The sequence below is a fragment of the Paramisgurnus dabryanus genome, chromosome 14 (assembly GCF_030506205.2).
Source record: "Paramisgurnus dabryanus chromosome 14, PD_genome_1.1, whole genome shotgun sequence".
Classification (NCBI taxonomy): Eukaryota; Metazoa; Chordata; class Actinopteri; order Cypriniformes; family Cobitidae; genus Paramisgurnus; species Paramisgurnus dabryanus.
Window position 1 is genome coordinate 36,934,896 of NC_133350.1, and position 27,908 is coordinate 36,962,803.

General features: G+C 37.1%; 1 protein-coding gene across 2 annotated transcripts; it reads left to right on the forward strand.

The window, feature by feature from the left end:
* The first annotated feature begins 2,525 nt into the window (after positions 1–2,525).
* On the forward strand, positions 2,526–27,531 carry isy1 (ISY1 splicing factor homolog). 2 transcript variants are annotated; one of them, XM_065272977.1, is made up of 12 exons: positions 2,526–2,635; positions 3,012–3,034; positions 3,116–3,167; positions 3,861–3,926; positions 4,104–4,146; positions 5,222–5,334; positions 8,705–8,822; positions 9,626–9,748; positions 24,128–24,243; positions 24,328–24,417; positions 24,832–24,968; positions 27,116–27,531. In XM_065272977.1, exons 1-11 carry the CDS (start codon positions 2,633–2,635, stop codon positions 24,937–24,939), a joined length of 855 nt encoding a protein of 284 aa, XP_065129049.1. In that variant the 5' UTR covers positions 2,526–2,632; the 3' UTR covers positions 24,940–24,968; positions 27,116–27,531. The 2 variants fall into 2 exon arrangements, with proteins under 2 accessions (XP_065129049.1, XP_065129048.1); XM_065272976.1 differs by lacking the exon at positions 27,116–27,531 and having other exon boundaries at positions 24,832–25,469.
* The last annotated feature ends 377 nt before the right edge of the window (positions 27,532–27,908 follow it).

Sequence of the window (27,908 nt, forward strand, 5' to 3'; positions counted from 1 at the left end):
ATATTTATTTTATAAATAAAATTATAAAATGTAAATGTTTCACACAATAAATAATGTAAACATGGAGCAATGGTAGTTGTGATCCAAATTTCAAGTTAAAATCATAAAAATGAGGTTTTTGTCACACTTTTAGTGGTTTTACCAACAACTGCCACTAGACTTTGCTGCATACTCTTGTATATTCACAAACTAATAAATTATTCTCACCACATTATTATTATTGCAACAAGGGTTTGAAATATTAAAACTACATTCTGAGAGCTTTCCGATGATATATAGCTTGTCATAATTTTTTAGGTTTAGAGTAGGGGTTTAGTGTTATAATATGCAAAACCAAATTTGGCCCACCTGTGAGCCCCTAACCTTTTACTGACTCTCACTATGTCATAATTTTCCACAAATGGTAATGAAATATGAAAATTATACTCTTTGAGTTTTCCAACAATATATAGTTTGTCAAGATTTAGGTTTAAAATAGGGTATTAGTGTTACAAACACTAATGTGGACAGCTCCACTTAATATTCATAGTAGAATGAATATTCACTTAACAGTATTATTATTATCTGATATAAGATATAAAGTGAGCAGACGTCCAAAATCAAAATATGTGATGTAGGATATAAGATATTTTTTATAAATCACACTAAATATAATAAAGAAGCAGAAACAGATGGTTGCAGTAAAATAAGATATTTTAATAAGGCAACAAAGAAACAATTTAAAATGATATAACCCTCTCTCTCTCTCTCTCTCTCTCTCTCTCCCACACACGCACACACACACACACACTAAATTAAATAAAAAATTAAAGAGGATTGTTTTGCAGAGCTTCTTTCCCGTGCTCCCTTTCTGTAGTTCAAGAGAGGTGAATTTGGCAACATAGTGGGGCCTTATCTTTAAAAACACAGCCAATGACAACAAGTCAAACTGATGGTTGTCCATTCCAAACTGGGTCTCCTCAATGTGCTCCCTACAAAGGAAAAAATCATCTGTTCCTGATCCTCTCCCTCACGTGCATGACTGTTGACATCTTAGCTTGTTAAAGCTCAGCGGATCACGCAGCTCACACAGCACCTTATAATAATAATAAAAATAATAATAATACAGTTTTTTTTCGATTGCTAAACAACAGCGGGCACAACTGGAGTCACATGTGCAAAACTCTAACTACAGTCTGCACAGCAGCAGTTCATGTGGACCAAACTCTAGTTCGTTTTTCATTGCTTGAACACAGTTTTCAAAACTCTACACACTTATCCCATGACTTTAAACACAACCTGCACAACACTGTGGATTTACAGCACTTTGTTCAAATGCTAACACACTGCTGTCAAAACTGTGAACCACATATTCAAAACACAATTGATTTCAGCCTTGTGCCTGTCAAACATTGCTGATTGCAATTTCATATAAATATAAATTCCAATTTTTATATATATATTTCATATATATAAAATGTTACCTTTCATGTACTTTTAGTTTCTACCTTTTTTTTCTCTCATTACAGTAATTCCGCAAATTACTACAGACTACTGAAGCAAACTGCTAATTTTCATTTACCTTAAAGAATTATGATGTTCTAAATAAAATAATACGTCATGTGATAAATCAATAAATAAATAATTATTTGAAGAAAACATTACTTTGTGTGACGTCACTGAAATTGTTAAAACTGTAAAGATAAAAAGTTTGTATTTTGTGTATTGGTGTTTGATGTTAGTGTTTTTCCTCTCAGTGTGTTGTGAGTGACAGTGTGTGTTATCTCAGTGAGGGTTGTGTTTAGTGTTTGGCTGCACTGAGCTGTTTTGAGTCATGTGTTAGGAGTTGTGCTCAGGTGACTTTTGGTAGTGCAGACTAGAGATTTGCACATGTAGCTCCAGTTGTGCTCACTGGCGTTTAGCAATCGAAAAAAACTGTAATACACATTTATTTAGCGCCATTCAAAATACTCACGAGAGAGAAACTCTTGCAATTATTACTTTACTTTGCCCCACCTCTCCCTGCAGGGTGAACACCGGCTGGTGCAGTAAACATAGCCTAGCGAACGTTAGCTGGCTACGATTTCAGTACAGTAATATCAATAATCCTGGCTCTTTCTCAATTGTCTGGTAATATTATATTCACAAAATACAACCAATAGTATGGTAATGTTAAAACTTACTTGTGAAAATAATCCCCTGGGCTCTATTTGCGATGGTCCGCTGATTAGAACAAGAACATGCTCCACAGTGCTCTGGCATCTTATCTGCTGTAATGCTGCGTTCCAGAGCCCATCCAAACCAGTGGGATCTCGGACTTATCCTACCTTCAACTAGGAAAAGTGCACTGGAATGCCTGTCGAAGTGGAACCTCCTACCGGCGAACTCGGGGGAGTTTGACCTACCCCGACTTCAGAAAATAAAGGCCGTATTTCTCAGTCTCCAGCGGCCAATAGGGCATCTAGTCTCTATTATGATATCTATGGTTAACACGTTAACGCGTATGTTTCACATGTTTTGACTTTTTTGTCTTTCCATAGTATTTCATTTTATTGACGCGCCGGAAACGTACTTACTTACCCTACGTCATATGCATGCGTCGTACGCTCTCACCCGTTGTGTTCACGCAAGAATCAACTAGTGAGCTACACAAATGGTAAAAATCATTATCTTTTTCTTTTGTTTTATTGATCTTGTGATAGTTTAAAGACGAAGAGAATAATACATTATCATATTAAGAATTAACGGACACGAGTGTATAGCATTTGACACGAATGTATTAAACAACTAATTTTAACTTAAGACAGTGTTACCTATGTTGATGCTTATATGGTTAACCATGTTATATTATGTTGTGTTGTGTTGTGTTGTGTAGTGTAATTCATACTATGACCCATACTGTCAAAATGGTAGATTTACACACAGTGAGACCAACAGCGCATTTTCACGTGTTTTTACGTTATGCAGAATATGTGCATTTGATAATTATGTGTGTCGTGTTTTTTATGACATGATTGTTTTCTTTTTTAAAGGCCCGAAATGCAGAAAAGGCTATGTAAGTGTCTTTATTTAATGTTAAACTCTTGAAATGTTTTAATAATGCTTGAACTTAATATTGAAAACTTTTTTTTTTCAGGACTGCCTTGGCTAGGTTTCGTCAAGCCCAACTTGAAGAAGGGAAGATTAAGGTGAGGTCAATGCAGTTAGTAATAATAATACAGCAATAATAAGCATCATTGAAAGAAGAAAGTCCAATATCTTTGTTGAGGGAGTGAGACTACAAACACCCCTTTTCTCGGTCAAATAGGCACCAAATTCTAAATGTATGTTACATTTCGACTACAAATATGATACACTTTCAATAAAGATTGATGTTTCTACGGGTGAAATGCTCCTTTTAAGTTACAAATAACTTTTGTTCTTTTCTATTTCCATATGCTTATAATTTCTTGATTTGTTCATTTTGCTGATATGAAAATAATTAAAAACATAACTCAAAAAACGATGTAATTTGTTTAACCACTACTATATTGTAAAATTATGTAATTTAAGAGCAGGCATTGAGCTTCACCTTATTTCAACGAGGTCCACTCAGTTGAAAATTTCTGACCTCGTCTCCGCTCTTTTGGTCAAGCATAAAAGGCTTCAATCCCTAGTGAACGCACACACTGATAAGAAAGTTTGGTATAAATTCATGCAATATAAGCTGCTCTGGATACAAGCATCTGCCGTGTGTGCACAAGTAAAAGAAACATATGCACTTAGATGTTTACATATTTAAACCTGAATTCCTTATGCTAATTATAAACAGTGTATGGACCCATTGCGCATGTAGTACTTTTGTATGAATTGTTTTGACCTGGTCCAATGATTTTCCACAGGAAAGAAGACCATTTCTTGCTTCAGAGTGTAATGAGTTACCTAAAGCAGAAAAGTGGAGAAGACAGGTCAGGAAGTAAAATGAAACTTCTTGTTGTTACGATGGATTTTGACAAAGTGCACTCACTATAGTTTGGGTTTTCAAAACCAAATTTATATTGTAATAAATACGTTGTTTACTATATAACAAACATGTTTATATTCATTGTGGTAACATGAATTTGTTTTACTACTTTTTTCTCTAGATCATCAGTGAGATTTCAAAAAAGGTAGCCCAGATTCAAAATGGTGAGAAGGTCTACAGAAAATTTCTTCCAAATTAAAATTGAGGAGAGGTTCAACAGTATTTCATGCATTCTGGCTTATTAACAAAGTTTAAGAGTTGGTTTCCTCATGCTTAAACATAAACATGAAGTGTCAAAAAAGCAGTTGGACGTGTGACGAGTATTTCTGTGCCAAATGCACTTCGCCAGGGTTCGTACAAGGTATTTTTCGAACACGGGTACGTCTTATGTATTAGGGCTGTGCCGGTACATCGCGTTCCCCATTAAAAAGACCTGCTTGAAATCGATTCTGAATCGCAAGGGTCCGATTCAGTGTTTCATGCACAGCTTGTGCGTGTACTATGGCTCTGTGTTCAGTAGAAAGTCCTTATCAGTCTAAAATCACTATGAGTTTGAGTCGTTTATAACGTGCATTTAAAAAAGCAACACTCGCCAAACACAATCATTCAGAATATTTTTATTATCATGAAAATACCTGAAACAATCTGAAGAACAGATTTTTCTTTTTTATGGGCACTTCGGAAAAAGCATGCCCACAAGTCAATCAGCGGGAGAGCAAGAACCGAGGACGCTATAGACGGTTTTATCGGGTGCACGTGCGGTGACGCAATTACGCATCTGAGTTCAACTTGGGTCAAATTTGGCCGCTGTTAATTGCTGCTACCCATAATCTTCTTGGATTCTCCAGTAAAGTCCCAACCAGGCTTGTGGTTAATAAGACTTTTGTGTTATATTAGAAATGGGCGCGTAAGTGCATATAATGTAATGACATGAACATGTAGTGAATCATAAGTTATCCAGTGTTGTATACAGTGTTTCTTGGCTCTTGACTTGCTCCTCCCGCAGCTTGTGACTCCTCATTCAGAATGTTTCCGTGCGTTTTTTTGGAAAGAATCGCTAAAGCTGATCTTTCTTTTATAAATCTGATAAAACTAAAAACTCTGCGGAGATATGAAGGATGTAATACCACTCTATCGGTACTGAAGATTAACATGAGATAACAATTTAAGCAAAAACAGCATGTGTTAGAGGAGCTTTCAGATGTGATGATGTATTTAACGCTTGCATAACTTTTTCAGCTGGTTTAGGTGAATTTAAGATTCGCGATTTGAATGATGAAATCAATAAGCTTCTTCGAGAGAAAGGTCACTGGGAGGTCAGAATAAAGGAACTTGGTGGACCTGACTATAGGGTAAGATGTAATGTTTTTATTACAATAATATTTCAGCAAATAATATCTTTGTTCTTATTAGCTTAAAGGTGACAAAGAATATTGAACGGGGTATTTATCCTTGTTCTGTGATGTGACATGTAGACAAAATTGTTTTGTTTGGGTCTGTAATGCCTTAGAAGCTTCCTAAAAACCTCTCTCAGATAGCTCTATTAGGGTGGGGGATTTTAAACAAGTGGTTTTGCACCTATTTGGCTCCCCTACTGGCTTAACTTGCAATCTCATTACTCATTGGCTGACTTTGCTGCCACTCAAAAAATGTAGCCAATTATTTTAAAGTGGAGGAGCAGTTAGATGCCTGTGATGTCATAAGCATCAGTTTTTCAAATTGGGCCGTTTTCTGGCTGACATTTCTAAAAGAGGAATTTCTATGAGACTGAGATGTTTAGCATGTTTAGCACTTTCTGTATGTTTTTTGAATAATGGGAGTCTACCCACATTCACAAAGACAAGGTAAAATGGTTTTTCATTCTCTGTCCCCTTTAAATGTAAATTAAAATCGATTGGGGTGTTTTCCCAGACAGGGATTATCTAAAACCAGGACTAGGACTTAGTTTAATTAGGAAATATAACTAGTTTTTACAAACATGCCTTACTAAAAACATTACTGGCATGGATGTATTTTAAGATATGTCAGTGCAAGTTGTTTTCAGTTTGGACAGCTCTTACATTTATTTTAATCTAGGACTAGTTTTATCCCTGTCCGGAACACCGCCCAGAATTAAAACGAATCCTTTTATTAAGTTCTCTACTCTGTCTTTATAAATATCTTAATGAATATTATACAAGAAATATTATACAACAAATTGATTCATGCAAAAGGCCACTGCTTGCATAAATTAGATTTTTTTGTACATAGAAGTCCAGACTTTATACTTTACACCTAGACTTAGGGCTGCACGATTAATCGTATTTTTATCATGATAACGATATGCGTGCCCCACGATTAATTAATGACAATCGTCGCGATTAATGTGCAAAGACCAAGCACAAAACACACGGTCTAGAATCAAGCAGTGTTTGTTATGGGCGGAGTCAGAGTAAACGGAGTGTTTCTTTGCAAGTGCAAAATACGTTAGCATCACGAGATTTACAGTCATTCGAACATAATGGCAGAGCAACACGAAGAAAGTGCAGAAATAGGTATGTTTAATTCCCAAAAAAGGTCAGGCCAACTCCTTTGTTTGGATATTTCGGATTTGAGGAAAGTGATGTTTATCAGGTAAGTCACGAGTCTTGTGCAAACTGTGCTCCTGTTCCGTCCAAACGTGAAATATCAAGAGTTTCAAAAGCTGAAGACACAAGCCGCAACCATAAAAAATCCCCGACCATCCACGACACAACAATAACAGATCGCGTATCATGTAAGTTAGCCAAGGATATGTGTCCAATAAGCACCGTGAGCAGCAAGGGGTTTAAATTTTTATTCAAAAATGTTTTGTTTTTATTTTATTTTAATTCTAATTTGATATAAATATATACTAGAGCCCTGCATTTCAGCCTTTTTACGCCCATTGGGTCGGGTTTCGGACCAATTTTAACATCACAGTTGATATGCGGCCAGGCCTCTGGGTTTTCAACCCATTCTCACCAAAAAGCGTACAAATGACACGCAGTGTGATTATCGTGCAATAGATACGCCAAATTCCACTTTTGCGTGCATATGATACGCCAGCCCTTCCCATTTACTTATATGGCGAATCGTTTCGTGTCGTTTTATTTATTGTTTTCTCATTTGTTTTCTGTTTTTTTACCATTTTCGCTTGGGTTTAGGGTTAGAACAACTTTTTGTTATTTAAAAATGACATCCTAACCCAAACCCCATCTCTAACCCCAACTCCAAGCGACCATGGCTTAAATATAGACAAAAACATATAGAAACCTGTATATTTAAAAACCTGCTTAAATAAATCTGAAATCTAACCCTAAACCCAAGCGAAAATGGTTTAAAAAACAGAAAACAAATGAGAAAACAATAAATAAAACGACACGAAACGATTCGCCATATAAGTGAATGGGAAGGGCTGGCGTATCATATGCACGCAAAAGCGGAATTTGGCGTATCTATTGCACGATAATCACACTGCGTGTCATTTGTACGCATCTTATAATAATTTAATTAAAAGAAACGTTGAGACATTGATAAATTGTAAAAGAAAGACGTTTAACCTAGCGCACGAGTCCACTACGTACATTTAGAATGCACCTGTTGCAACGGTGTTTAGCGTCTCCGCCAGCAGCAGGACCTTAAGTGCATCGGGGAATATGGAGAACTGAATAAAAACCTTAAATACTGTGCATAATCTATAAAAGACTTCTTTCGGTAGTCATGTAAAAAAAGCGGTATAAAGCCTTGAATTTTAATTGATGCATAGCGAATGTGTAAGGTAAAGCAACCTGCATGTTTATTTCGTTTCATGTTTATTTAGTTTTGTTTTGATTCATTATTTTTCTGCACCCCGCCGTCTGCGAGCAACAAAGCAGCCCCCCTCCGTTAAAAAAAAAAAATAGTGTGTTGATAATAAACATTTAAACTAACATTGTTATATGCTGAAAATATATATATTATATAGATGTTATTGTAGGCAAGTGAATTGTTGATTTGAGAGGCTCATTTGATCAAACAAAACATGACGTTAGCTGTCGGCCGCTAACCGCTTGGTCAGTATCAAAAACCTTAATTTAACAAACAAAAAAGGTTCTAAAATAAATAAAAGATATTTTATAATTTTGCCAGTTAAAACTGAACTGCTTTAATTGCTGCAATAGTCGTACAGCTGTAAGGAATCTGTGTAAGGAGTTATTTTTGTTATTTCTGCTGATTTCTTTTGCAAAATCTATGCGGAATTTTGCGGAATTATTTTAAATGTTTTAAAAAGATCTAAGAGAATGTGAGCTGTGGATATTACGAAACAATAAAATATTTTTTAATATAGGCCTATAAAATGTTTATAATATTATATACATGGCTGTAAAGTGTAATAAAATACTGAAGTAAATAGAAGTTCTTCACTAAAAGAATGATCGTATTTTTAATCGTGATCAAAAGTTTGAGCAAAACAATCGTGATCATCATTTTTTCTGTGATCGTGCAGCCCTACCTAGACTTTAGTGTTGGATGTTTGCTATGCCTTGACCTATGCCAACAGGTCTAAAATTTACGTAGGATTTATTTCCAGACTGGATGTAAGTTCAGGTGGTGAAACTGGCCCCAGGTGCTAAATTTCCCTGCTATCTAAAGTCTATATACTATATACAGTCATACTATTTATTATTACAGTAGCGTTTCAAACCCAATTATGTGATTGTGCAATGTTTTAACATTTAATAGAGATTTGGACCAAAGATGTTGGACCACGAAGGAAAAGAGGTTCCAGGAAACAGAGGATATAAGTATTTTGGGGCAGCAAAAGATTTACCTGGAGTCAGAGAACTGTTTGAAACAGAGCGTAAGTTTACTTAATTATATCAGATTTGAAAGTACTGAACTTTTACATTTTATTAAGCTGTCCTTGTGCTTTATGTGGTTTTGTGTTGGTAGGGTAACAGCAGGGCCTTAACCACAATTATATCAGAAGTTGAGGGGAACATGTTCTAGCCTGGTATAACCAGACTCTCGTACATTCATTTCATTTGTACAGAGAGTCTGGCCACGCTCAATAGCAAAGCGTTACTTCCGTTAAGGAGGGTCCATTGTTGAAGTTTAAAACTATTGGATATGCCCAGAGTCACTCAGGATCTGCCAAAGCCAATCGCTAACATGTGGTCGTGACGTATATCATGCACCGAAACCGTCCGGAAACAACAAGTCAGAATAATCAGACAAACAAAATTTAGCAAACCTGGTTCTTGCTCCGGCTTTAACTTCTGTATATTCGGCAGTTTTGCAACAACGGACCGAATAGCTTTTCTCACGTCTTTCTCCGCTGCCATTACTGAACTACAACTCAAACTGACGCACGACCTCAACGTCATCGTTCTTAGCCACCCCCATCTGTTCGCTGATTGGTCCTGCAGATTTTTGCAGGAGAAAACGAAACTCTATAGAGAAATCCCAGACGTACTGTTGAAGCGAAATGAAAAATAAGCGGAAGCACGTAGGAGGGCGGAGCCAGGCTAAACATGTTCACCACAATAATCAGAAACTTAAATATACATACATATATGTTGTACATACATGTTTTATGGCTCTGTGGTGTTACAGTGTGGTTATGTGACATGTACAAAATGTGGCTGTTCATTTCTTTTGCAGCTGTTCCACCACCCAGAAAAACACGAGGTGAGCTGATGAAGGACGTAGATGCCGAGTATTATGGTTATAGAGATGAGGATGATGGTGTTTTAGTGCCTTTGGAGCAGGAGTATGAAAAACAAGGTAAGCACTTGACATTAACAACATTTATTTATTTGCCTTTCACAATACAAACATTTAAAATCAGCTTTATAGTAAAGGCAAGAGGCCGCTTGTTCTGCGTGTCTCTTCAGTAAATAAGTTTCGCAGGTTTAACATACTACACGTGTGACACTCATGGATTTAACATATGAGCAGGTGAACATAATCTCCAGAGCTGCTCTTATTTCACGAGTTTATTTTGATCGGTCTTCTATCCTACATGGCAAAGTGCCAAAATAAAAGTATGTCTGTGCTTGAACATCTGAACGAAAAACACTAATATTTAATAAAGTAAACTATTAAAATCTAGTGTTCTGGAGCATTAGCATATTACTAATTTAATTACTATTAAAATAATTAAACATACTTACAAAATTAAAATATAATTTAAATAGATATGAATTTATTATAATAATATTTCAGTGAATGTTTTTTTTTAATATATGCAGTGAGGAAAAGAAGTATTTGAACACCCTGCTATTTTGCAAGTTCTGCTACTTAGAAATCATGGAGGGGTCTGAAATTGTCATCGTAGGTGCATGTCCACTGTGAGAGACATAATCAAAAAAAAATCCAGAAATCACAATGTATGATTTTTTTTTTTTTACTATTTATTTGTATGATACAGCTGCAAATAAGTATTTAAACACCTGAGAAAGTCAATGTTAATATTTGGTACAGTAGCCTATCTTTGCAATTACAGAGGTCAAACGTTTCCTGTAGTTTTTCACCAGAGCCCTTTTTACACAGACATTCCGTAAAATACACGGGTAAGGCATCCTGGAATTTTCTGGGACCGTTTGATTTTTTTTTTTTTATTCATTCACACTGACATGATTGATGGTCCCGGAAAGACACGTGACCTGTTGAAAGTCCCGCCCTCTCTTCTACGCAGCGTCTGAAGTTTGCATATTATATATTATTTCTCTCTTCAGAAACAACTGGCGTGCATTTTTGTTTATGATAAGACTATAAAGGAGCGCGTGAATGCACAGTTCTATTCTGGTGAATGATCTCAGCTTGGATATTTGACGAGCTCCCTGATCTCTGCTTTAATACAGTTTTCAGACATTTCTCATCGTGATTGTTTATATGCATTTAAAACCCGCAATTTGAGAGGCTGAAGGATATATCTTGTTGGGATGACGCGCGGGTATTTTCATTTATTATAGCTCAAATGAGCACGTGACGCGATATTCTTTTATGCTATTGAATGATCTCCGTTTCAACGCAGTAAGTGACGAGCTAACTTACCTGATATCTGCTTCAGTCCAGTTTGCTGACATTTCTCGTCGTGAATGTTGTAAATCCCTTATTTTAAAGAGTTGAACCAACTTCATGATGCCATGACATTGTTTATATGTCTCATTTATCATTTCCTGATAACTGCTTCAATCTAGTTTGCAATATTTCTCGTGGTGAATGTTTATATTCATGTTATCTCTCATTGTAAGGAGCTGAACCATAACTTTTCTTGTGATGACGCGCCCGTCCTCACTACAACACGCCCATTACGGCATTCTTGCAGCTTCTTGTTCACACAGAGGGTTATTCGTGTATCTGACTAGGTCCTCTTTCCGCCAACGATCCCAGAAGATTGACTGGACGAGTTTGTGTTCACACAGACGCTTGTCTGGCAATTTTACAGGTATTTTCTGGGACCAGAGGTCTGTGTGAATGGGGTTCAGGTTTGCACACACTGCAGGAGGGATTTTGGCCCACACCTCCACACAGATCTTCTCTAGATCAGTCAGGTTTCTGGCCTGTCGCTGAAAAACACTGATTTTAAGCTCCCTCCAAAGATTCTCTATTGGGAGACTGGCTAGGCCACGCCAGAACCTTGATATGCTTCTTACAAAGCCACTCCTTGGTTATCCTGGCTGTGTGCTTCGGGTCTTTGTCATGTTGGAAGACCCAGCCTTGTCCCATCTTCAATGCTCTAACTGAGGGAAGGAGTTTGTTCCCCAAAATCTCGCAATACATGGCCCTCTCCGTAATACAGTGCAGGGAACTACAGGTGTTCAAATACTTATTTGCAACTGTATCATACAAATAAATAGTTAAAAAAAAATCATACATTGTGATTTCTGGATTTTTTTTAGATTATGTCTCTTACAGTGGACATGCACCTACAATGACAATTTCAGACCCCTCCATGATTTCTAAGTGTGAGAACTTGCAAAATAGCAGGGTGTTCAAATACTTCTTTTCCTTACTGTATAATGTCAATCAAATAATTTATAATATAAAATATACTTTAATATTTCTTATAAAAACACTACACTATCTAGAATTTAAATAAATAACCTACACTTTTATTATGCAATAATACAATTTAATTTGGGCAATAAACTAAAGCAGAATTTATGAAAAATAAACACTGATTTCATATGATCATGACAACAACATCATTTTTGTTATGCATTATTTGTTTTGGCTGTTTAAAATTATGTAAACATAAGGACATGGCTAAAAAGGCTTTTCAGTACAAAACGTAGGAAAGGTAGTCGCACATCTGTGGCTAGAAAGTGTTAAATTCAGGGCACCATGAAATGACACTATGAAAACAATATTACATAAACAGTATGCCATAGACAGCCATCACCCATCACCATAAGTGCTATAATTTATATGATAGGAACGCTTTCAAGTATTATAACCAAACAACAAAAACATGTGCTCTCTCTCCCTCTTTCTCTCTCTGCGTGCGGCACCTCGACAGAAGCTAAGTTTCCATCCACATGTCAATCGAATTATCTGAAGTTCGGTAAAAAAACGTATGTGAATAAAGCGGGTGAAAGTGTGTTTCCATCCAACGGCTTTAAAGCGAATAAAAACCTGTACGTAATGACGTCACATGCTAGTCGAATTGATTTGAGACATTTGAAGGTGTTTCCATTTTCGCACTGAATCGCACAATATTCAAGCAAACATTTGCGAACAAAGTTTTGCTAGACAAAATGGATTGCGCCATACCACAAGTTATAAGTGCTTTTGTGCCAGCTCAGCTGATAGCGATATATCAAGCTAAGAAAATGATTGCTATGATGATGCAGATGCATGTAAATGCCCGACGACAATGGAGGCATTAACGTGAAATGATAGTCCGGATCAATGCTTAACGTAAATGAGAACGAAAAATATCTTTCCTGAGCTGTTAATATTGGAAGCCAATGAAACTACGAGGGTTCTTTGGCCGAGGATCCATCTCATCAAGGTCGAATTTGCTTTTATTTTCCCTCCGGCACCGTTGCGAGATAACTCTCTTTTTTGAAACACGTATTGCTGTTTGAGCGCCTTACATTTACTCTGGAGGACGTCCCACGTCTTGTCATAACCATTGTTGGACATTTCCTTCGCGAGTTCCTAATAAATTATGGCATTTCTTAGATTTTTGCTATCTAAAATAGAGCTGTAATCGGGCCTTAAAAGTTAGGCCTGAAATGACCGGAGCCCGACAGAATGCAGCCCGAACCCGAAAGCACATTTAGATTGCCAGCTTTTTAAAAGCCCGAACCCGTTTACAGCCAGACATTATTTAAATGTGCGCACGCAAACAGCTTTTATCAAGAATGAGTAATTTACACATGTTTTAACATTATTTATTAACGACTAACTGGGCTACACGTCACTTGGAAGTTGAAACAAAGAAAAAAAATAAGTCATCTGTATTCTGTAACATCGTATGCAATACATTATAAATAGGCCAACATGCCAATAAAAACAATTATTTCTTAACAAATTAAATTAAGATAATACATTCTGAATAAGATGGTTATTTGGGAATAACGAAATTAAGATAAAGGTTCCGTGGGATTTGCTTCGGCATGCCAACATTAGTCTATATCCTCTGTCTAAATGATGTATTTAGACAGAGTACTTGTCTTTTCACATAAACATCAACAGATGTTACTAATAGAGAAGACGAGTTTATTATCAGAAAGGATAGTAGTGTTTTCCCACACACACACCAGGTTTTCTCTCCCTCCCTATGGTGCGTTATGCGTGCGTTCTGTAGTTCTCTTATATTTTTGAATTTGAATTGTCTGCGCTATACGCAATCTACAATAAATAAACACTATAAATACAATTAAACTATCACTTGCTTCTGTAGACAACAAGATGAGAAGAGCAATATGAAAGTCAGATCAGACGGAGTAGAAAAAACAAATTTTCAGTACCAACACTAGACCAACCGCAAACACTACGTGATGACATCACAAATATGCTAATTAGTGTGTGACATCAACTAATAGGGCATCTTTGTGATGTGGTGGAACGGGAGCTTCGTGCCCTGGATGTGCATCCCACAAATCTCCATCAACTGCAAGATGCTATCCTATCAATGTGAGCAAACATTTCTAAAGAATGCTTACGTAGAATTGAGGCAGTTCTGAATGCGAAAGGGGGTCAAACACCGTATTAGTATGTTGTTCCAAATAATCCTTTAGGTGTGTGAGTGAGTGTATGTATATATTAGTAATGCAACAATACACTTAGTTCACGGTTCAATACATATTTCGGTTCGGTTTCGGTTCTGATGCCTTGGCCTATTAAAGTGTTTTTAATTATTCTATGCTTCGGTAACAGGAACAATGAGATGTTAAGAAGAAAAAATACTGGTTTTAATTACAGTTCTCTTTATTTTATGTAAATGCAAAAACCATCTTACATATTTCTAGTGTATTGATACAATAACATAAGATATAATTAAATAAAGACATATAAAAATGATATCCTATTCAAACAGGGGAACATGTGAATTCATTACATTACATAAATTGGCCATTTTATATACCTGTACTTAGTAAATTAAACTTTACATTGTAAATGAAGGCTATATCTTACTGCACTACTGTTAAATCCAACATTATGCTGTCTGTGTAGAAACCAAAAATGCGTTCCTCAATCAAGATTACTGGTGGGATTTATTTTAGCATCAGACGCATTCTCTTCTTGAGTTGAACTTTTTCAACTTGCGCGGAAGACCTGTTTGAGGCAAATAACGCGCGTTTGCATCAATAACAAGCCCAATTTGCGTCATTCGCATTGCCCCATGCGAATTTGCATCTTTACATTGATGTTGTATGTAATCTACACGCGCAAATAATTAATCAACACCTCAGATTTAAAAGACAGTCGTGCTGCTTCTTTTTGTTGTCGCACTGCTGTTGGGTGTGTGTGTACGCGAATGAAATCTGACACCAGCATTGCACGCAGCTAGCGCACAGTGACTGGATATCAACTCGCTGTGGCGTTTATAAGCGGGCAGATCACGCGGACACGCACATTAACAAAAGTAGATGTAATCTGGAGGAAAAAGTCCTTTTGAAGACAAAAAGCTTGAGCGAGAGCCAGACGTAGCTGACTCTATAGAGGATATACTATATATCAGATACAATTTTATACATGTTATGGGTATATATTTATTTACCCATAAATTTTGTTTTAATGTACAGGTAGATTAAACTGGAGGTGGTCGTTGGTCAGACCTCAGCTGGGCATCACGTTAAGGAAAGCCAGTACATCATTGTGATGACCTTTATGGTAGCAGGAACTAGAGATGTTCTGATACAATTTTGCAGGTCTTTTTAATGGCACACGCGATTTATTGTTACAGCCCTAATCACAGAGCAAATGAGAACAATGAGTCTATGTAGCTGCTTACTTGATGATTGCATCAATCTGATCAATCAGTCTGATGTCAGTGCTCATCCCTTCGTGGCCCAAAACATTACAAAACTTAATTTATACAATGTAGTGCTGTTGGTTAGTAGCCTTATTTTTCTGAGGTTTAATTACACCGTATTAATGATAAATTAATGTATTTTATAAAATGTCATTAAACTGGGGCCCCCCTTGGACCATCTCAGGGCACCCCAGGGGGCCACAGCCCCCAGTTTGAGAACAACTGCCCTAAACTATGTAACTATTTCACACCCAGAGATAAAGGATCAGATGATAGATACATTATGATAGAGAAGTCCAGATGAAGGTGCCCTCATAAATGATGAGCGACTTTCGAGAGCAGCTACCAATGGGAATGAAGCAGTGAAGGTTATGTCATTCGTTTCTCAATTGTTACTTTGAATGTGGTTATTCGTTTGTTTATAATTGTTTATAGGAACCCCTCCTTACAATCTCTTTGAAAGAATTGACCTATGGCTAAGCCCCCAAAGGTGACGAGCCAATCATAGTGCGCATAGCTAACCCAATACACTCGGACATTCTCTGCTTACACGTCCATTGAAATGCCATGCAGTTAGTCCGTTTTCATTCGTTTTATATGTTATTTCTTGTCATTGTAAGTTTAAAATGGTCAAACGGTGTGCATGGGGTACATTCAACTCAGACACTAGGTAGCCTATCCCGAGAGGCTGGGCGACGTTGTGTATTTTTACCCTTTCCCAAGCCACATCTCAACCGAGATAACGTTAAGTGTCTTCTGGATTAAGATAAGCGGTAGACCACAACACCAACTAAACGTGGATAAATTAAACAAGGATGTCTAAATCTGTTCTAAGCTAAGTCAACAACGTATTTGAACGTTATCTTTAACATCTCTAAAGTAACGTTAGCCCAACATTAGAAAACATTAATGTTAGCTTCTAGCTGCGTTGTACATCATGTCACTTAGCTTCATTAACGTACGATCATGATGGCAATGAGAATTTTATTGTTGGTTTTATCATCGTATCGAGGTTTATCGCATTTTGCCTGGAGCTGAAGCTTTTCATTGACCTTCTCAACAATACAATTATTGATATAACCCTCCAATGTGTAGTTAAGGCCCTTTTGGTGACTTTGAGATGATATATAGTCTTTCTGTCTCCAAAAATCATCAATTGTCTCATGTGAAATGTTGTGACAACTGCCATAGCACCTATCACCGAATGTTGAGTGGAGCGGGCATGGCTTAGCCATAGGTCAATTGGGTGATACACAGTGAAAATGTCACTGGCAATGTGCATGAAGCATAGCTTAGTGTAGGGGTGCAACGGGTCACAAAACTCACGGTTCGGATCACATTACGGATTTTGAGGCACGGATCGGATCATTTTTCGGATCAGCAAAAAAAAAAGTATGGGAAAATTAAGTAAGGTCTAAAATCATTAGTTACAGAAATCAAATGAATAATAACACTGCATTTATTGTATTAATTAAATGTAATTATTATTTTTTTTAAAGCTTCAGAAGTGATTTTCTCTTTGTCTTGGGTTGTTTGATTAACATTAATGACACAGACTTAAGTAGGTCAATTGAGCTTACTGTCTCTTTAAGACCAAAGGTGCACAGACTGCATCTCTCTGTTTGTGCACTACCGAGTCCCCTTAAACGAGCGCACAGACACAGACAAAGGGTGAATTACAGACGGCGCAGCATTACAGTCGTCCCACATAAAAACGTTACGTTGTTTTTCATTGCTCTATTAGCCAAATGTATTTTAATACACTACAGTATGAGAGAGAGTAGCGCAACTCTCTGAAATTTAAACATCAAGAGTTCTGATCTTTGAAGGATGATGTCTGACTCGAGCTGGACCGGACGCATTCAACCGCACGCGTGCGTTTGTGCGTAAAGTAAACTGATCACTTTAGCGCCGTTTTGCAGTTAAACTGTTTAAAATCACTTGAATGTTAACATTTGCAAACCTTTATAACACTTACAAATTATAAACTTTCCCTATTTAAATTTGCGTATTAATCCGCGAATCACATGCGAGCCGAACCGTGGGTCGTGATCCGTACGGATCACGGATCAACTGCGATCCGTTGCACCACTAGCTTAGTGCATTCAGTTACTTGAATCCGCAAAATGCATACATTCCTTATGCTTTAGGGATTGGACGATTACCGGTTTCACGATTAACCATGATAAAATGTCCTGACGGTTAGTATTATCGTTGAAAATTAAATTCTCATTAAAACCGCGTTTGATTACCGTGATTTTGAAAACCCGTGGTAAATCCTGTCCAGCCAGAATCAGCTTAACGCAGGCGCACGCATACAACACTGTTTTTTGCACGAGAAGGCGTGGCAGAAGGCAGTTTGTAGTTTGTTTCATCAAAAACACTCTGCATGTCCTCAAAAAGAATGGAGTAATGGTGACAGCCCTAAATTCAACAAAGAGATATATGCAGTATAGTCCTAACACACATTTAAAGTGTTATTAAAAAATGTAACTGTTTTTTAGCAGGTAGGTCTTGTCGGCTCTATCATTTTAAAAGTAGATTGCCACACAAAAAAAGGCTGGACACCCCTGATTTAATGTTTACGCTTAAAAAAGTGCATATAGCTGCTAATTGTATTTGTTGTTTGCCGATTTTCAAAAATTAAACTTGTTAAAATGTTTTTAGTGTGTGTTTCAGGTTTTTTTTAAACATTTCCATCTCATTTTAAGAAAACCATGATAATATTGATAACCGTGAGAACTTTGGTCACTATAATTATGACATGAAATTTTCATACGGTCCCATACCTATTATGCTTTTGGATGGGACTCACAATCCTGTGATTCTGTCCCAACTATCCTCACATTATCTCCCTGGTACACTTGTATCATTGTGTACTGCTGTATTTAACAACGTGTTTCCCAATTTTGTCTGTTTAACTGAATGCTTGACGTGCAGTAGCAGATTTGAGGCGACTCATATGAAACATAGCTCTGCACCTGACTGCCCAGTGACCACGGCACATGACAGCTACATTCCACAACAAATTGATTTACTCTGTCATGTGTGACTCATGCGGCCACTTAAAATTTGTATATATTAGCTTCAGAGCTGGTTACACAGTAAGTACATATGGTATTGTGTAAAGGTCTTAAGCCTCACTCATGATACAGGATTACTGGCCCGAATTTTCCCCTTCCGAGAATCGGAGAGAAAATTGGTTCCTGGACCTTTGTTGGTTCCGATTAGGGATGCACCGAATATTCAGCCACCGAAAAAACATCTATCACAGAAACAATACCGCAAAAGGCGCTAAAGAGATCAGTTGTCTGTACGCACGGAGGCACATGCGGTTGAATGCATCCGGTCCAGACGTTATCATCACAGTATGCCCTTCAAAGATCAGAACTGTTGGTGTGTAAACCTAAGAGAGTTGCGCAAATGTGTCTCATACTGTATAGTCCATTAACATACATTTGCCGAATAAAGCAATGAAAAACAACGTAACGTTTTTATGCTGCGCTGTTTGGGATTCACCCTCGGTCTCTGTGTGCGCTTGCTTTTAAGTGCCCTCAATAGTGCGCACACGAGTGAGACGCAAACAAGCGAACATAAAATCTTTCTATTATTGACAGACACATATAAACGAAATTATCTCCAAAGTATTCTTTTTATAATAAAAACATTTGTTTATGTCTTAAGTGTATGTATAGATTATAGTCAGAAACCAGTCTCTGCTTATTTGGTCTTAAAGAGACCGTAACCTCAATTAACCTACTAAAGTCTGTGTCATTAATGTTAAACAACCCAAGACATAGAGAAAATCACTTCTGTAGCTCTAAAAATAATAATACATTTAATTTGTACAAAGACAGTGTTATGACTCATTTAATTCAATTTCTGTACCCAATGCTAATCTTAGCCCTTATTAATGTGCAACTTTGTTCTTTTTTATAAATGTTTGCAATTTCTTTATTTGTTATTAGATTTTCCCCTTCCCCTTTTTGCTGATCTGAAAAAGAATCCAATCCGTGCCTCAAAAACTGTAATGTGATCCGAACGGTGACTTTTGTGATCCGTCACACACCCCTAGTAAAGTTAGTACACAGTGATAAGCATAAATGCATTTGTACTAATAATTGGCATAATAATTTATTTTGGGGTTTCGGTTTTTCGGCCTTGGTTTCCTCTCTTTCGGTTTCTGCCAAGAATTTTCATTTCGGTGCATCCCTAGTTTCCGATGTTCGGCTCGGATTATATTGTAATGTGTAACGTTACTCATCCCCATGTGCTCACTAGCAAATCAGGGCCACCCTGATATATTTTTAATTGGGATGATTACATCATTACTTTTAGAATAACCAATTAGAGAATGAGGTAAAAAATAGACCTTTTGAAATAGCAACCACAAAACAAGTTGCTGTAGGGTTCCGGAAGACAGCGGCGAGAAACTACTTGTGGAAATGTAGAAACAACACGACTTCCTAAATAATTGACACATAAAAACGTATCATGATTTTTGTCTTAAAAACAATCGATGAGAAGTTACCGCTGTAGTATCCGATTCACGATTTCCTTTGGTGTGTAAGTGTGTATTAGTATGTTAACAATATGCAAAAGGTATCCCAAAGTAATCCCAAAGTAAACGATGACACAAGTCATCGTTTCCAACTTAAATCTCTTTTCTTGGGCTACAACAAACGCAGATTGTAGGCAACAGTTTACTTCCTCAGCCTGTTGACATTGACACTTCTGAAATACAGGACCAAGGCACACACTTTAAATCAACGTCATATCATTTTTTTATACTTTAGCCAGCCACGCTTTTTTGTCATGAGCGGAGGACGCCTGTGAGGGAACACACCACACACAGAGAGATAACAGTGATGGGTAAAGGGAAAATAAGTTATTTGGTGCTTTTCAGACGAAAATAGTCAGTTCGTAAGAATTTTTTCAAATGGACTATAAGATCACCAATATAAACTCTGAACAAATTAACTATTATAAAACATAACACCATTAAAAGGCTGGAGAGGAACTCGCTACATAAAAGCAATAAGCATTTATGTTGGCCAGGGTTCCCCAAATCTTACCCGGGAGGGCCGGAACACTACAGAGTTTAGGTCCAACCCTAATCAAACTTACCCACCTGTGATTTTCTAGTGATCATGAAGACCTTGATTAGCTTGCTCATGTGTGTTTGATCAGGGATGGGGTTAAACTCTGCAGTGCTCCGGCCCTCCAGGGTAAGATTTCGGAAACACTGATGTAGGCTAAAGCTATACATCACTACTTAGGTTTGATGAAAGTTTGCATTTGCTGAATTTTATTTTTGCTTCAAGTTCGCTACTGTTTTAGAACTGTTTCCTTGAATGCTTCCTTTTTAAATCATAAGGACCTTTCTGTTTGGATAATAACATCAACATTAACCTTAATCATGTATATATGTTGTGGGGGGAGCTAGAACAATATAAAACTTTTGCAAACACATTTTTATATGATCAAAAATATTGTCTGTTGTGGTTGCCGGCAAATGATCCAGGAATGAATTTTTGCCAATATTGCACACCCCTAGGCTGCATAAATGCGCTAAAGGTAAGCTGTTATTAGAGTATAGGGGTGTAACGGTACACAAAGTTTGCGATTTGGTATGTACCTCGGTTTAAAACCGTGTATTGATTCATTTTCGGTACAGTAAGGGAAAGAAATGCAAACATTAAACTGCAGGTTATGCAAGTTGCGCATTCACTTCTCATTGAGCTTTGAGTATTTTTGCCACTTTATTGGCCTTAAATACAAATATGCGTCAAAAATCCCGTCTTTGCAAGTATCCTAAACAGCATGAAATATCACATCAGCGCTGCCTCTATTGTAACATAATATTTTGTTGATAAAGGTACAGTCATTCAATTTACAACTGTCACTATGGTTACAGACATCCTGTGCGAATTGTACACGAGTTTAACTCGAGTTGCTCGTTCAGGGTTTACATTCATACATAACATTACTGTATTAGAGCTGTGACTGTAACCTGTTGTGTAAACAGAACAGACCCTGGATTATTTGTTTATGTTTACTAAATAATATGATATGAAAAAGTTGTATTTGTTCACTTTAGTAAATGCATTATATAACATGAACAAACAATAAAAAATTGAGTACATAAGCATTAATTAATTCTTGTTTATGTCATTACAGTAATTGACGGTAGTTCATGGTGCTAAAATTAATATATTTAAAATTAATAAAAGATTCATTAAAGGTGGTGATATTCATGTTTTCTTTTTATATAGTGAGTTATTTAGCTGTTTCGCCTTAATCTGAAATGCCCTGCAAACTACAGCTACCTATATATAACACAGGAGACTTCAATATGGAATTAATGGCAAAAAGTTTAAACCCTTAAAATGCAATTGGTCTCGCCTACATAGAGTGTTACTATGTAACAAACACGCAGACCGCTGTTAAAAATTTTGCCAGGTGCACCTCAGGCTACGCAGAGCTACGCACAGGATACAGATAATATATTAATTGGGCTTTAGCACCGCAAGACCGATTCAACAGTAAATGACTCAGCGTGCACATAGTTTAAATAAGCCCATGTTCGTCTTTTGGCTTAAACGGACAAATTCACATAACATTTGTGAATGTAGTTGTCTTAGTGAGTATCATGGTAAACAACTGCTATGTCTTAAAGGGATGTGAATATTTTATTGTATTCGGTCTAAAGCCTGCCTAATAAACAGTACACCTGTTGAAGTCATTAAAGTTAAACAAAAGAAGAAGAGAAAATCACTCACTGGTCTTGACTGTAACTTGTGTTGAGCTCTTCTATTGAAGTAAGTTTAAGGTTTATTATGGAATTTGATTTCCTGAACAACTTACTAAAATTACTTCTTCATTTAAAAGACAGTTAATCAAATGTGAGGAGTTAAAAATTCAGCCTTGCATTATATCTTAAAGCAGGTAAGCTCAAAGATGATTATTTGTTACACCTGATCTAGATGATAAACATATGTAAACGTTAAGCAAGAAAGGTAGTAGCCTATCTTTCTGGTAGGCTAAAAATGTGGGTTGGGGACCAGGGGTGTGTGTGTATAAAAATAAAATATATTAATATATTCTCTGGTGGGAATGTGGGGCTTCAGCATTTGTGTAGTAGCGGCTATTGTGCAGAGTAGTGTGTGAATAATTGTGCAATTGGAAAAAAGGATGCCATGTTATTATGATTTATTCCTGCCTTTTAGATAGAGAAAAGAGTAGCCAAAGCAAAATTCATATGACATGAGGGTAATGGATCATTCTAAGGGCCCAATATATAGTAATTTGCTGAATAGAAGCACCATGCCTTGTTTTATTCACTGTGTTTTATGCAAACAAAAAACAAAACCATGGATTAACCTTATCTGTGTATTAACCTCAGTTATTACACGGCTCTCTGGAATGCTTGATTCTGATTGGTCAGTTGAGACATTTGCAGGTTCGTTCTTTTCAAATAATAACCGCTCCAAAATAATAACGCATAGCCGGACTACTTGCACGAGTAAAATCGCTCCGCGCCAATAAAGATCAATAAAGATTACTGTCTGTTTGGCGCCATTTTGTGACAAACACTCGACAACCACGACAAGACACAGAGAGCTTACTGAGACTGAACTTGACAAAATAGAGCATGACAGCTACGAAGCCAACACACACAAAAATACAGAATGGGCATTAAAACTTCTCAAAGACTGGCTAAAAGAGAAAAAAATGGAGACAAGTATGAAGCAGAGGATCCTAATAAGGTATTACGATCATTTTATGCATCTGTGCAAAGTTTTGCGGAAGGATAAAAATGTTAATTTAAAACAAATATGCCAATAAAATGTTTCAAATTCATATTCATGTCCAGTTTTTTTTCTTATGTGGCTAGTAGCCGTGTAATAAGCAGGATAATGTAGAGGCAGCCTGTAGTTATCGGGAAATAAGCCCCTTCAGTGTGATACAAGACCCTCCGCTTCGCGTCGGGTACTAATCACACTGTCGGGGCTTATTTCCCAATAACTACCGGCTGCCTCTACATTATCCCTTACTTAACTAACACAACCTATTGAATCAGATCATGAGTTGACGATAAAGTAGAATAAATGCAATGCCATGTATAGTCCTCGCTCATGCATTAACCTCATAGATTGTGACCTTAGTTAATCAACCATACTTTATTCAGGGGAGCTTGATGAACTTTCAGCAATGCCCTGATCATAACAATCACATAATAAATCAAATAGTCAAAGTAACCGTGAACAAAAAGAAACTTGCCAAAAAAAAATCAAAACAAAAACATCAAACATTTGGAAATAAATGTAGTCGGTGTAGGTTTAGATGGTAAGAGGCTTGTGGTGGCGGCCGCAGTGACCGCCGGCCAAAATGTCCAGTAGGCCGCTGCATGCACATGTTGGGGGAGATACCTCACTCCAGACAAATCACCAAAGTTGGCAACTCTGTAAATAGTCCTTGACCAACCGAATGTTTCACTTATGTTTACGTGCTAAGGGTGCTATGCAGTAATACACAAAGAGCATTGGGTGCAGCGGTCATGGCTGTGTTTTAACGTTGACCAATCAGAATCAAGCACTGGAACTAACCATTTTATCAAATTTAATATATAATCTGTAATGCTTAAATATATTTGTTTTCTGCTCCTCCAGTCATTGCAGAGGCTGTTGAAAAATGGAGAGCAGAGAAAGAAGCTCGATTAGCTGGTGGGGCCTTGAAAGACACCGAGGAGGAGGAGGAATATATTTACGCTGTCAAAGATGATGAGGTAAACATCCATGGGCCTCTGTCACAGACTCTCTAAACTTTATTTTGAGCTATTAAGTTTCATTTTCCTCATATTTCCATGTAGCAGTCAGATGATGAAACCAGAGAACAGATGGAGGGAGAAAATGGTGCACAAACATTTATTGCTCATGTTCCTGTTCCATCGCAGAAGGAGGTGGGTTGAGTACTTAATAAAAATTTCAAGTTATGTGAACTACACAGAAAAGTGTTGTTGGTTGGTATTGATATTTGCGTAAAAAGAAAATGTAAACACTAGTTAACATTCTGTGATCATTTATTGTTATTTATATGTTGTTTCAAACCCCACTTTCTTCTGTGATATGCAAAAGGAAGAGTTTTTCACATGCAGCTGTTTTCCATACAGAGAAAGTTTATAATTCTCACCTCTGGCAAGTTCAAAACAAAGCAGATGCAAGTCTTTCAAAGCCATTTGATGGATTTATTGCTTTAGCTTTTAATCAAATATGACACACTAAGATATGTTGTGACCAAACCTCACTTGAGGTCAAACCTCACACAGGAAATGCAAAAATCAATATTTGATGACATGTGATCTTGTCAATTACAGATTGAGGAAGCTTTGGTGAAACGGAAGAAAATGGAGCTCCTGCAGAAATACGCCAGCGAGAGTTTGATGGCACAGAGTGAAGAGGCCAAAGCCTTACTTGGTTTATAGTGTGATGAACAGGTTTACATCCTATTGTGGTGTGTACATGTCATTGAGCACCCTGGGTTTTTATTGAAATTGATCAGAACCCAGTACAGTGCAATTTCAGAGCAGTACACATCGAGCGCATTTATCATAAGCTGTCTTTTACGATATTATTCTAGGGGCTGTCTTTAAAATATGAGTATTTGATTTGGTTGGAGATGCTCTATTTTTGTATGAATCTGAAAGCCTTTTAAAATGTGTGAACGTCATAATGTGGAGCTAAAGCGCAAGATATCAACATTTAAATATGGTACAGTAAAATTTGGTTATCTGAATTTCAAGTTACAGCTTATGTTAATGTGCATTTGGTTATTCCACGCTAAAAGATGTCATTTTGGGATGTAATAACAGTTACTAATGCCGAATGTCAAATTATGTATTATTTTCATAGTGTTCATTTGTCTTTGTTCTTTCACGGGATGAAAAGCGCAAAATTGTCTGTAAATATTTTGTGTACTTTACCTTTTTGGATCAGTAAATTGTTTTTTACAGTACTACTATTGTTTTTGAGCACATATTGTTAAAGGTACATTATCAGCAAATTTACATTACTTCAAAGCATTTTCATAAATAAAATATGTTCACGGGATGATATGATGCATCTATAATATTTGCTGGTAGTATGAATGCGATTCGGACGTACTACATCCGCCATGTTGATACATCACGTGACATACTTCGTCATCACGTCATGTCATGCCAGCGCGAAATACTGGCGCGATAACTCTGCTCCCGGGCATCATGGGATACTAGTGAAGTGTCCATCGTATGCACGCTGCAAAATCTAACCGAAAGTAGTAGGTCATCCGGGTACTTTTCGCATACTTTTTTTTTAATACTATGTGTTCGGACATACCACTCGCCCTGCCTACTGCTTTTCGCCTACCATATAGTATGGAAGTAGGCGGTTTCAGACGCAGCATTTGTCTCTGTCGGTAACGGGTGTGCCTCATAAGTCTTGAAAATTGAAGCCTCTTGCTCTTTGATCGCCCCCTGGTGGCTGGCTGCAGTACAACTCATAAACCATTCAAACAAATGGGACTCGGCTCTAAATAAAAAATATTTACACTTCCAATAAAAGTTTCCGAAAGATGGTTTTGATCCTTTCAGGTAGTTGTTATCACGCTGATATATGTGCAAGTGTTTAATTTTGTGATAAGTTTCATTTTAGCTAGTAATTTAATGTTATAGAAACGGGGCGTGTCGTTATGATTGGCAAGGTTGAATTGGCACGCAAAAGTTTTATTCCGCAGGTCTGCCTCTGGCTCCACGGACGATTCCTTCTGCGCATGCCTTGGCTCCAAACTGACGTTTTTACGTAACATGGCGATGACCATGGTCAGACATTTTTGGCTTAATTTCATTACAATGGAATGAGGCGACGTTGTGTCGTCCATCTTTTTTTTTTACAGTCTGGTCTGTACAAGATCCGTTCCACCTGCACTGCACGATCCGTCCTGCGCATGCGCAGTAGACGTTGTAGAAAACACGCATGGCAGTAAGATGTTTACATGACTGGAGCTACAGTAACCTCTTCACTCCTGTTTACATGCAGTTTTTATTTTATTATTCACACATGTATCAGTAATGTATCAGTTTCATGTTTTACATTTGAATTACTGAAATTGACAAACTTTTCCACAATATGCCTATTTTTTTTTACACACCTGTATTTTCTTTGTGCATGTTATGGTTTGTATGAGTCAGCAGTTGCTTTTGTGGCTTACAAATAAAAAAAAATACAAAGGCAATTATAGCCTAATGAAAATACCACAATATACAAACCATAACTCGTAATTACTATTTAATTTATGCTGAAAAGATCTCTTTAGCCCCTTTTGAAAGACCCAAAACATCTAGGGGCGGTTTCCCGGACAGGGATTAGACTAGTCCTAGACTTAAACAGTTTTAAGAGCTCTCCAAACTGAAAACAACTTACATATCTTAAAATACATCAGTGCCCTTTGTTTTACATCAAAATGCACACAGGTAATGTTTTTAGTAAGGCATGTTTGTTAAAACTAATTATATTTCCTAATTAAACTAAGGCCTAGTTCTGGATTAAGCTAATCCTGGTCTGGGAAACCGCCCCCTAATGTTATAGGGTAGTCTTAATTTATGGTGTTTTACTTTATCAAAGGAGGAACGGGTAGAAGTGGAGGAGCTGCCCCTCACATTGAAACATATGTACCAAGCGGAATACACCATGAGGAACAGTCTTGGGCTTTTCACTGGCCAGGTGCAAGAACCGTTATACATGTTGATGGATCATGATGACCAAATGAATGCGTGGAGGGTGCTGATGGAGTCGACGGAGTAGGATGCCAAGGAGCCATTCATATTAATTTTTGAAAATATCCAGGACATGGAAACCCTCATGATTATTTGCAAAGACAAGCTCAACCTGAGGGTAAATGCTGGATGTGGGGTGCACAGTCACCCATATACATTTTGTGCGTGCGTGTGTGTTTTTGTGTGTGTGTGTGAGTTAGTGTATAGGGGACTCTGCACCCCACACTTGTGTTTTATCTCTTAAATAAAGATACTCAAAGTGTACTTCACTACGGTCCACTGTTGGTCTCATGTCACTTCTGTGTGCACACTATGCTTTGTTTAAGTCATTTCCATTGTCAGTTTGAAATACTCTATAACGATTCCTGAGACTTGTTAGGGCCTGAGGTGCGAGGACCTTGTTGTTCTTTAAGGAGTTATTATTATTATTTGTAGTTCTTCCTTTATGTGAGTACATATAGTCTAGGCAGAAATGCATATTATGTTCCTTATTTTCATCTATAAACACAATCGAAGGGATTACATTCCTCATTTAGATTATATACAGATATATTAGCCTATAGGCCCATAGAGTGTTAATTTTCATGGGCGATGTATGGGATATTGGATATTATTGCGATAAATGTGCTGATGTGATTACA

Bases quoted from the DNA above. Each gene is read 5' to 3' on its own strand.
- isy1 (XM_065272977.1), top strand. The intron at 5,335-8,704 runs GTAAGATGTAAT...AACATTTAATAG, and splicing joins TTGGTGGACCTGACTATAGG to AGATTTGGACCAAAGATGTT. The intron at 24,244-24,327 runs GTAAACATCCAT...ATTTCCATGTAG, and splicing joins ACGCTGTCAAAGATGATGAG to CAGTCAGATGATGAAACCAG.